Genomic DNA, 11,331 nt, shown 5'->3' with positions numbered 1-11,331 from the left:
ATTACATCTACAAGTGTCAGGTGATGGTCGTACTAATGTGACTCTAAGGTTATACAATCGTTTTGAAGACATGATGAAACAACATGTATCCATCTTATCATTCTCCATCAAGTAATCAACAATATATTGAAGTACAATCACTGGTAATGTGTCCATAATGTTATCTCTATGTTATCTGTTTGAATGATTGAAATAAAATGAAGGGGGCCCCTTAGTTTTATTATTAATTCTTTGGCATTGAACTAAGTGTAGCAATATGTATATGTTGGAATAAGGTTGAGAAATAATGAAGTAGGATGTTCCATGTGATGATGTATAATCTTGATGCGCTACTTTGTACCAAGAGGTATTGATTGTCCAACCTTCGAACACTTCCAAGGTAACTCTCATTCTGATAGAGTATCATTGATGCGATGTCCATGTCCATCATATATTGTGACCACATTTCATATGATAGTCTTAATTGATGAAATGTCCTAATTGTAAGGTTGGCAGCATGTCCATGGAAGATTGAGTTGCGTGGTAGCACTAGTGGTGTTTTGATGCCATCGCGCTGAAGTAGATCACGAACACGACAATGTCGGAAGGTGTCGTGTCCAATAAGATTGAGGAATTCATTTCCAAAGGAAATGGATGATAGTGATGTTGGCATGATGTCCGCAGACATTATAGGTTGTTGGAAGTAGCGACCAAAGTAGATGTATGTGATGGATTGAGGCAGGACATGTGGCTGCAATGGTTGATTGAATACTAAGCTTAACTTGAGCCATTCCAGTGATGGTGGCAACGCACCAACCTCCAGACTTTGATTAAAGTTGACACCGAGGTCAAGTGATCGAAGCGATGGGGGTAGAGTGTTGGGCAACAATGGTCGATTGAAGTAATGACCAAAGGTTAGGTCGGTCAGTGACGAGGGCAGCAAGCAAGGTTGTATCGGCAAGTTGAAGCTATCGCCAAAATTTAGTCTGGTCAAGCTTGATGGGATAGCCCCGGGCTCGAGTAGCTGATCAAAGTTCTCCCCAAAGCTGAGCTCTGTCAGCGAGCTTGGTAACACTCTCGGCGTGATTGGCTTATTGAACTTTAGGCCCAACGTCAACGACGTGAGTGATGGTGGTAGCGCGCCAGTGATGAACTCACGATCATAGCCACCAGTGTGAAGAATGGTTAGTGATGATGGGAGTGCCCCAGGTATGATCTGCTGTTCATAATTCTCGCCAATGTAGAGCTCGGTAAGTGAGCGCGGAATGGTACCGGGCTCAAGTTGATGATCATAGTCATCTCCAAGTCTCAGTGTTGTGACGCTGGGCGGGATTGAGCCGGGCTTCAAGAGGTGGTTGAAGTCTGTGCCAAGTGAGACCTGTGTGATTGAGTTGGGGATGTCACCAGGCTCGATTGGTAGGTTGAACGCGTCATTGAGCACGATCTTGTCGATGTGTGATGGCAGTGTCAGACTCGAGAGTGGTCGATCAAACCATCGTTGGAACTCGGCACATGATTGACTGATTGTTCTCGTGTCCCATGGTTGGCGTGTTGGGTTGGGGTTGGGATTGAACTGACCGCTCTGTGCCAGTGATGGTTTACAACGATGAAATATGTTTAGATTGTTGATGTTGTTCACATTGTGTGGATTACATCTACACTTCTCTAATGGACGTATGATTGCAAGTCGAAGTTTGTATAACCTCTGACAAGTTAATACTAAACAACAAGCATCTATATGTTTGTTGATCAACTCATCCACTATATTCTGAAGTATGATCACTGGTAATGAGTCCATGCTTTATCAAAATATTTGTTTGTTGTTATTTATCTCTTTGACTAATCATTGATTGATTTGTCGACATTTGATTATGTGCTCATATTCAAGATTGTTGTTTTGTTTGTAATTTTCCAGATATTCTGGATTTTTTAATCAAATATCCAGAAGAGTTAGAGTGCTATGGTATGGATACTCCGGTGGTGACAAGTAATAATCTCTTTATTGTTCGATAAGTTGGAAAGGACATCGAGGACAACATCGAAGGAATGATCGATAGAGGAATGTTTGAGGTGGAATAGAACCTATGATTAAGTTAACAGTTATTGATAAACTGATGAGATTGGTAAATATTGTTGGATGTTGATTTAGGTGATCCAACAATGATGCCAGATTGTCGTCGACATCATTTGCCATGGTGGCCGCACCATCATTGACCAACATTGTTTGATAGAGATTGATACAAAACTGGATTGTTTTGATTTTGTTCGATACCTTTGGCAACAAATGGACTGCGTGTTTGAGATATGATACATCTTGAAGTATCCAAGTGAGCGAGGTCAAGTGGTGGACAGCACTGTCGTAGTATCCATGCAATAAGTTGATATAATGTGGAAGATTTCTTAACCATTGATTATCAAGATTGAGTGTCAAATCTTGCAAATTATTGGCCTTTGACAATTGCTGGATTGATTGTCCTGATGGAAAGTTGATTGAATTAAGATGTTGTAGATTGTTTGATGTCAAATCATACAAAATATCAAAGTCTTCATCATCGTAGATAGGCCGCATTTGGATAAAGTTTGTTTGTTGTACAATGTCAAAGTCCCATTTGAAGTTGATACAGTGGCTGCCTGCTGTTGATGAGAGATCTTGAGAGGGAAGTTCATCCGCTGATTGAGGACCAAAAGGTGAGGTGGACTCAATGTCAATGGATATTAAGTGTTTGTAACTTATGAAGTTGTAATGTTGGAACATAATATTGAATGATTGTTGATAGTATGATGAGAATCGTCGAACATATTCTTGACCTTCATCAAAATCATCTAATTCATCATCAGAATAATAAATACTAAAGTCCAATTTCTCATCAACAATGATCATTATTTGTTGTTGTCCATCACTGTTGGCCATTTGATTAATCATTGAATATTTTGGATTCAAGATCCTGGACTCCTTGAACTTGATGAATCTGAGATTGGGCGCATTAAACTTGACAAAATTGATTGAGTTGCCAACGATGAATTCAATATGTACTGATTCCAAACGATTGAGACACATGTGAATATGCTCTGAAGGTATGTGCATAAGGTCAACAGCATTGAGATGTAGTGGCGGTGTGCGGAACAAGCAGTACTTGGAGCCCAAATGATCAATCCTGGACTTGATAGTTATTGTTGAATTGATTGTGTTAGACAGGGCATTGGATACTGCTCGATGGAATTGATTGGACACTGTTGACAACTCAACCAACCAAATGGACATCAACGGATTGGCCTGAACCTCCACGAGATATCCAAATATTTGCTTTATCAACAATGCTGGAATGTTGGTGAAGTTGATTGATGTGTGTCCTTCTTGTGCTGGACTGTCCTTGTCCATTTGAGACTTCAATGAATATCGATACTTCTTTGCCAATGAGTTGATCTTGAATTGTTTGTAAAGATGAGGATAACTATAATATCTTGGGTCTTGTCGGGTGGTGTCATCAAGTAGCATGCTCTTGGACAAATGTTTAGTTCTCATTTCAGGTGCGAACAATTTGCTGTTGTGTCGATACCTGAGCAAGTGGAAACGTGCTGCCGCATGAGGACAATCCTTTACAATCTCATTGTAGAGTTGAACGGGTATTTGAATAAAACTGCACAATGACATCTTATAGTCAATGTAAGTGATCCACGAGTCAGCAGGGCTTGGTTGACATGAGTTTAGGAAGTCACCGAGAGGAAGATCTGATTGATGATGATAATTAATGATGCTAAGATCATACTACTATAGCTCAACATTGAGTGGCGGGCCAGTGCTTTGAGAAATGGTTGTGGAAAGATGGTGTATATTCGATTAAAATGCGAAGTGAGGAAAAAGGCCAGTGATGCTTGATGTCGCACAATGAACTTATGCTCTTCTTGATGGTTCCCAAATGGTGACTTGGGTGACATCAACATGACCATGAATGCAGTGGACATGTATAGATCGACGGGGTGACCTATCTTGAGATCCTCCATGGTGTTTTTGCTGTTGATGAGTAGATCAACGATTCCGATCAAACCCCATGCAACTTCAAGTGATGTGTCAATGGTAACATCGTCCGCTTTGAAATGGATCACCTTTATACAATCTAGGATTGGTTTGAATACCTGCTCCAGGGAATGCTCACTTACACTCGTTCCAAAGCATTTGATGATACCATTGAGTAGTGATAGTCCGAGGAACTTGGTAGACCTCAACTCATTAAGTATGTACTCTTCATATCTCTTGTAATACTAATGAATGAATGAGTTTGAGTAAGTATGAATGAATGAATGAATGATTGAATGATTGAATGATTGAATGATTGAATGATTGAATGATTGAATGAAAATACTTACTTGTTGAAATGATGTTCCAAAGAGAGATATAACAATGTTCATGTTGTCTGCGTTAAGATGATGGAAGAATTGAAGTAAAGAGTCGATTGGTTTGATGAATGAATGAACCTCTCTGAACAGGATATTGAGTACATGTCCTTGTTTCTCCAACAACAAATCGATTAATGCTTGACTATTTGCTTCAGAATTCTGTTGATCATCAATCAACACGATGAGAAGCATCTTTGTCAAGTTGTCCAATATCTCATCATCTATGCATCCTTGTTTCAATATAGTGCAGATGAACCTGATTTGATTGTTTGATTGATTGATTAGGTTAGTGATTGATTGAGTAATATCACTTCAATAACATCGACATACTTGAACACTTCTTGTTTATGATTGAGGAACAGTTTTGAAGTTGACTTATTGGGCAATGAAAGAAGATAGTTTAGCTTCTGATCACTTTCTATTTGAGCTTGTTCAGGATCCAGGTTGAGTTGAGTCAAGAATTCATCTATCATCGATTCCTTATCAATGTTTACAATGTTCTCCATTAGGTAATATATATTCTAAGTATGTATTTGTATGAATGTAATGTAAAGTGAATCAAAATGTCATTCTTTGTCATGACTGGCAAAATTGTCCATTTTCCAAACTTTGGAAAATTCATGAATTAAAATGTTTATTTTATTTATTATTAATATTAAATAATGATTCATAGTTCTTTCTTTGTAATATATCCCATGTAACGAATATCATTCTGGATTGATTAAAAAATAAAAGTAGGTTATCGTTATCAATCTTTCTTATTATGATTGTTACTCTTATTGATTCCAAAATCAACTGGAATATTTCCGCCTCCTTGAATTGTTGAAAGATATTGGAAGTTGATGTTGATGTTGATGTAGATGTAGATGTTGATGTTGATTGATCGATTTCACCAAAGTGATATTGATATAAATTAATTTTGAATGTTCTTAGATGTCCACGAAATATATTAATATTGTTTGGAATGATCAGCTTGCTTTTGGGATCATTCCGTTGTTGCTGGATGTTGTTGATTCGACAATGTTTGAAGGAATCAGGTCCAACAAGATCAAATAAATTATTCTGATACAATATGGAAGTTAGAGATGATGGCATGATATCAACATTGTTCAAACTCTGTTGGTAAATATAACCAATGAACAAGTGTGTGATTGAATGTGGCAGCACCATGGGCTCCAGCTCCTGGTTATAGACATTACTCAACCTCAATGATTGGAGTGATGGAGGAAGTGATCCAACTTGGAGCTTCTTATTGAAAAATACTCCCAGCTTGAGTATTCGAAGTGATTGTGGGAGGTGGCCTGGCTCCAACCATTGATCAAAATAATGTCCAAATGAAAGCTTTGTTAAGGATGATGGGAGGATGTCATGATCGAGTGGCGAGTCAAAGTTGTCGCCAAAGATAAGCGTCTCCAGACGTGAGGGGAGAGAACCTGGTTCCAACCATTGATTAAACATGTTTCCAGTGTTTATCTTGATTATCGAAGATGGTAGCGTACCAGGTGTGATTGGTTGATTGAAATTGGTAAAGTATAGTTTGGTCAATGATGTTGATGGTAGTGCGCCAGGCATGAACTCAAGGTCATATCCACCCGTGTGAAGCTCGGTGAGCTATGATGGTAGTGCCCCGGGTATAATCTGTTCTTGGTAGTTGCCGCCCAGGTAGAGTGTTGTCATTGAGGGTGGGATGATCCCCGGGACAAGTTGATGATTGTAATTGGTTCCAAGCCATAATGATGTGACACTGTTGGGGATGGAGTCGGGCTTCAAGGGGTGAGTGTATCCATCACCAATATCAATGTGAGTGATTGACTTTGGTATATCACGTGGTTCGATCGGTACATTATATTCATCATTCATGTGAATCAACTTGATATACGATGGGAATGATACGTTGGAGAACGAACTTTTGAATGATTTATGGAAGATGGCAGCTGTTTGATCGCTAACTCTTGTGTTCCATGGATATTTCTCGGGGTTTGGTGCCAGTCTAAGGTCTGGTGGAATGTCTGATTGAGTGAGGGTTAGGGCGAGGGCAAGGGTACACATGAACATGAACATAAATATACCTTTGGGATTACAACAATGGAATATGTTGAGATTGTTTGTGTTGTTGGCAAAGTTGAGACTGCAGGTACATGTGTTTTGAGGACGAATGATTGAGAGTCTGAGTGTATACAATCGTTTACAAGTCAATATATAACAACATATGTCCATTTGATTATCAATCAAATGATCTACTATATATTGAAGTACTATCAATGGCAATGTGTCCATAGTCATCGTCATCATCATTCATTTATATCTTATCTTTATCACTCTGTTTTGTTTTAAAACGAATGATTGGTTGACTCTGGTCTCAATCATCACACCCATAATGATCATCACAATGTCATCTCTTCTCTTTGGAACAGTTCCTCAAGTATGCACTTTGCGTATATTCATTCACAGCAATGGTGTAAACAAGAAGTCATACCATAATATGGAATATTGAAGGTGTGATTGATTGATTGATTGATTAATTGAGTGAGTATGATGAGTGGGTGGTAGTGCTGTTCAATGAAAATGTAAGACCATCCACATCTTGAAGCAGCCATCCTTTTGGTTGGTTGGTTGTGTGTGTTACTGAAGAGAGGCAATAAAAATTTTAATGGGTTGTTGGTGTGAGGTGGAAAGCACTTCACAGAGAGAGGCAGGATCGGGCTTGGTTGTTTGCCTTGAAGGCAAGATATCTCTCATCTGTTGTGTGTGTATGAGAGTGTGTGTGTCTACATTCATTCCCATTCATTCACTCCTTTCATTCATTCATTCGTGTTGTCAACATCAGTACAACATAATCCCATATCCATCCCATCCGTCTGATCATTCATTCATTCATTTCATTCATTTCAATCATTCATTCAAAGTGTCTTTGTTTGTTTGATTGATTGTGTAATATATTATTTATATATTAAAAATTTAATATATCTTTAAAAGACCAAGACCAAATATCTTACTTGGTTGTGTACAATAGTAATATCATATAAACACAGGAGGACTACAGAGCAACATCAACAACTTCATCAACTTCACCAACAATAACATCAAAAACAACAACATCAACTTAATCAATCACCGCTTGTTAAACCTATAATGGCAAACAAGAAAGCAGAATGGAATAACGCCATGAAGAACGAGGGTCTGGACGACATGACTTTGTTGTCCAAGGTCACCAATGACCAGATCCTCGAGAACTTGAAGAAGCGTTTCGAGAAGGATATCATCTACACGAGCATTGGCGACGTGCTCATCTCGGTCAACCCCTTCAAGCCCATACCAATCTACACGGACGAGATCCTGCACGAGTACGAGGGCAAGTCGCGTATCGAGCTGCCGCCCCACGTCTTTGGCATTGCCGAGCAGACCTACCGTTCGATGATCAACGAGAAGGAGAACCAGTGTGTCATCATTTCGGGTGAGTCGGGCGCCGGCAAGACCGAGGCCGCCAAGAAGATCATGCAGTACATCGCCGCCGTCAGTGGCGAGCACGGCAGCTCCAGCAACAAGAAGGTCGAACACGTCAAGTCCATCATCCTCGAGACCAACCCGCTGCTCGAGGCGTTTGGTAACGCCAAAACGCTGCGTAACAACAACTCATCGCGTTTCGGCAAGTACTTTGAGATCCAGTTCAACGGCAAGAACGAGCCCGAGGGAGGCAAGATCACCAACTACCTGCTGGAGAAGTCGCGTGTCGTCTTCCAGCTGAACGGCGAGCGTAACTTCCACATCTTCTACCAGTTCTGCCGCGGCGCCACCAAGAAGGAGCAGGACGAGTTTGGCATCTACGGCCCCGAGAACTTTGCCTACTTGACCAAGGGTAACACGCTGGACATTGACGGCGTCGACGATGTCGAGGAGTTTGCCGCCACACGTAACGCCATGAACGTCATTGGTATCACGGCGCAGGAGCAGTACAACATATTCAAGCTGATATCCGGTATCCTCTGGGTCGGCAACATCGACTTCACGGAGCAACCGGGTGACAAGTGTGTCGTTTCAGATAAGTCCGTGTTGGACTTTGCTGCTCAGCTCCTGGACGTGCCAGCCAACTTCCTCAAGACCGCTCTCGAGTTCCGTCAACTGGAGACCAAGCACGGCAATCAGCGTGGTACCCAATACAACGTGCCTCTCAACAAGGCTCAGGCCATCTCTGGTCGTGACGCCCTTGCCAAGGCCATCTACGACCGTCTCTTCAACTGGCTCGTTATCCGTGTCAACCAAGCCATGGCCACAACCACAACCGGTCTAATGATTGGTGTCCTAGATATTTATGGTATGTCTTTCTCAATAACGTGATTGATCATGGGATCATTCCCAACTAACTCATTCAATCAATCAATCAAACAGGATTCGAGGTATTCGATCGTAATGGATTCGAGCAGTTCTGTATCAACTATGTGAATGAGAAGTTGCAACAGATCTTTATTGAGTTCACGCTCAAGATGGAGCAGGAGGAGTACGTGCGCGAGGGTATCAAGTGGGAGCCCATCCAGTACTTTGATAACAAGATCGTATGTGAGCTGATCGAGGGCAAGAACCCACCTGGTATCTTCTCCATCTTGGATGATGTGTGCCGTGCCGTCCACTCACAGACTGACGGTGCCGACAAGTCGCTGCTGCAGCGTATCTCTGTCTGCTCGTCCAACCCTCACTTTGACTGCAGAGGCAATGCCTTCTGTGTTAAGCATTATGCCGGAGACGTCATCTACGAAGGCCCAGGTATGATCGAGAAGAACAAGGACACTCTGCTCAAGGACCATCTCGAGCTGTTGCAGATCTCCACCAACAAGTTCCTTGTGGGCCTGTTCCCAGATGTGATCGACCCCGACTCAAAGAAGCTGCCCACCACTGCCGGTTTCAAGATCAAGACTCAGGCCAACGACCTTGTCACCACCCTGATGAAGGCCACACCTCACTACATTCGTTGTCTCAAGTCCAACGATATCAAGACACCCAACGTCTTTGATGGCCCACGTGTGCTCCATCAGATCAAGTATCTGGGTCTGCTTGATAACATCAAGGTGCGTCGTGCTGGTTTCGCCTACCGTACCTTCTTCCAGAAGTTCATGGAGCGTTACTACCTGCTCTCCGACAAGACCTGTTACGCCGCCAACAACATTTGGAAGGGCGATGCGCTCGGCGGTTGCCGCGCCATTCTCGCCTCGCAGAACGTCGAGACGGGCCAGTACCAGATCGGTAAGACCAAGATCTTCATCAGGTATCCCGAGATGCTGTTCGCGCTCGAAGAGACACGTGAGCGCTACTGGCACGACATGGCGTCGCGTATCAAGAACGCCTACCGTACCTACAAGGCCTTCCAGTACGAGTGCTCCAACCGTATTAAGAACGCCTTTAGGAACTATAAGCTCTACCGTCAGCGTTGTGCCCAGACCATCCAGGGCTACTACCGCGCTTGGAAGCAGGCCTCGCCCTTCTTCGACCTGCGCATGCAGACCGAGCAGGTGATCGGTGGCCGCAAGGAGCGTCAACGTTTCTCCATGATCAGCGTGCGCAAGTACTTTGGTGACTACCTGGACGTTCGTGCACAGAACTACCTTCTGGACGCGATGGCCGAAGGCAGGAACGAGGAGGTGATCTTCTCGGCCAAGTGCCAGATCATCGTCCATCCACTGCTCTCTGCCAACAAGATGAGCCCGCGTTTCCTCATCGTCACCAAGCAGGCCATCTACCTGATCAAGCTCAAGCAGAAGAAGAACCTGGCCCAGTACCTGCTCGACCGTCGTCTGCCTCTGGCCGAGGTGCAGACCTTCTCCATGTCCAACTTGGGAGACAACTATATATTCGTGCGCGCGCCAATGGTTGGCGACATTGCCCTGTGCTGCGACTTCAAGACCGAGCTCATGGCCCAGATCAACAAGCAAAAGGGCTCGCAGCTCTCCCTGTTTGTTGGAGCCGACGTCGAGTACCACAAGAAGAAGAACAGCAACAACACATGCAAGTTTGTCAAGGACGAGATGCACAAGGAGCCAATGTTCAAGAAGAACACTGTACATATAGCATCAGGCCTGCCAGGTTCTACTGGAATCAACAAGGTCAGGAAGAACCCCAGCAGGAATCTCAGCTCGGGCAATGGCGGTGGCAGCGGTATGCCCAAGAAGATGCCCGCGCCTGGCTCTGCTCCAATGAAGCCACCCGGAGGTGGCGGCAGAGGCATGCCAATGCCCAACCCAGGCGGCCTTAAGAAGAGCGCTCCAATGCCAAACCCAGGCGCTGGCAAGCCTGCAGGCAAGCCAGCTGCTGGAGGCAGAGGAATGCCACTGCCAACACCAGGCGTCGGTGCACCAAAGCCAGCCGCCGGTGGTCCACCCCCAGGCCAACCAATGGCCAAGCCAGCAGGAGGCAGAGGTATGCCACTGCCAACACCTGGCGCTCCCAAGCCAGCTGGTGCTCCAGCCGGTGGCCGTGGCACGCCACTCCCAACACCTGGCGCTCCAAAGCCAGCCGGTGCTCCAGCCGGCGGACGCGGCACGCCACTCCCATCTCCAGGTAGTGCCAAGCCTGCTCAGGGCGGACGCGGTACCCCTTTGCCAACACCAGGTGCGCCCAAGCCAGCTGCACCAAAACCTGCCGCCCCCAAGCCCTCAGCACCAGCAGCACCACTCTACAAGGCAGTCTATGACTACGATGCGCAACAGCCAGACGAGCTCACCTTCAAGGAGAACGACATGATTACATTGATCAAGAAGGTCGATAGCGATTGGTGGCAAGGAGAACTCCGTGGCAAGTCAGGAATGGTAAGTACTTATTTGTTGGTCACATGCTTACCTTTGCTTCATTCACTAACATAATATACTACTCTATAGTTCCCATCCAACTACGTCGAGATGGCTCAGTAGGCCTCCACAACATTATGTACACGTACCTCGCCATGGTGTGGCGACATCTTTGCAACAATAT

At 44.0% G+C, this 11,331-nt stretch overlaps 4 protein-coding genes across 4 annotated transcripts; 1 reads left to right on the top strand and 3 right to left on the bottom strand.

Moving 5' to 3' along the window:
* Window positions 1-265: 265 nt before the first annotated feature.
* SAMD00019534_085200 (hypothetical protein) lies at window positions 266-1,498 on the bottom strand (the record flags this gene model as incomplete). Its single annotated transcript, XM_012896411.1, has 1 exon — window positions 266-1,498. A coding segment is annotated over one exon (1,233 nt), but the record flags the coding sequence as incomplete, so codon positions are not given.
* Window positions 1,499-3,684: 2,186 nt separating this feature from the next.
* On the bottom strand, window positions 3,685-4,847 carry SAMD00019534_085190 (hypothetical protein; the record flags this gene model as incomplete). The annotated part of the gene is made up of 3 exons (XM_012896410.1): window positions 3,685-4,239; window positions 4,345-4,630; window positions 4,705-4,847. The coding sequence occupies 3 exons, from the start codon at window positions 4,845-4,847 to the stop codon at window positions 3,685-3,687; spliced, it is 984 nt and encodes a 327-aa protein (XP_012751864.1).
* A 187-nt stretch (window positions 4,848-5,034) lies between these two features.
* On the bottom strand, window positions 5,035-5,985 carry SAMD00019534_085180 (hypothetical protein; the record flags this gene model as incomplete). Its single annotated transcript, XM_012896409.1, has 1 exon — window positions 5,035-5,985. A coding segment is annotated over one exon (951 nt), but the record flags the coding sequence as incomplete, so codon positions are not given.
* Window positions 5,986-7,506: 1,521 nt separating this feature from the next.
* Window positions 7,507-11,270, top strand: SAMD00019534_085170 (hypothetical protein; the record flags this gene model as incomplete). The annotated part of the gene is made up of 3 exons (XM_012896408.1): window positions 7,507-8,686; window positions 8,761-11,168; window positions 11,238-11,270. The coding sequence occupies 3 exons, from the start codon at window positions 7,507-7,509 to the stop codon at window positions 11,268-11,270; spliced, it is 3,621 nt and encodes a 1,206-aa protein (XP_012751862.1).
* Window positions 11,271-11,331: the final 61 nt, after the last annotated feature.

Source organism: Acytostelium subglobosum, assembly GCF_000787575.1.
Source record: "Acytostelium subglobosum LB1 DNA, scaffold: scaffold18, whole genome shotgun sequence".
Taxonomy (NCBI): domain Eukaryota; phylum Evosea; class Eumycetozoa; order Acytosteliales; family Acytosteliaceae; genus Acytostelium; species Acytostelium subglobosum.
The sequence above is the reverse complement of the archived record's forward strand: the minus strand, read 5'-3'. Positions and strand labels throughout refer to the sequence as shown.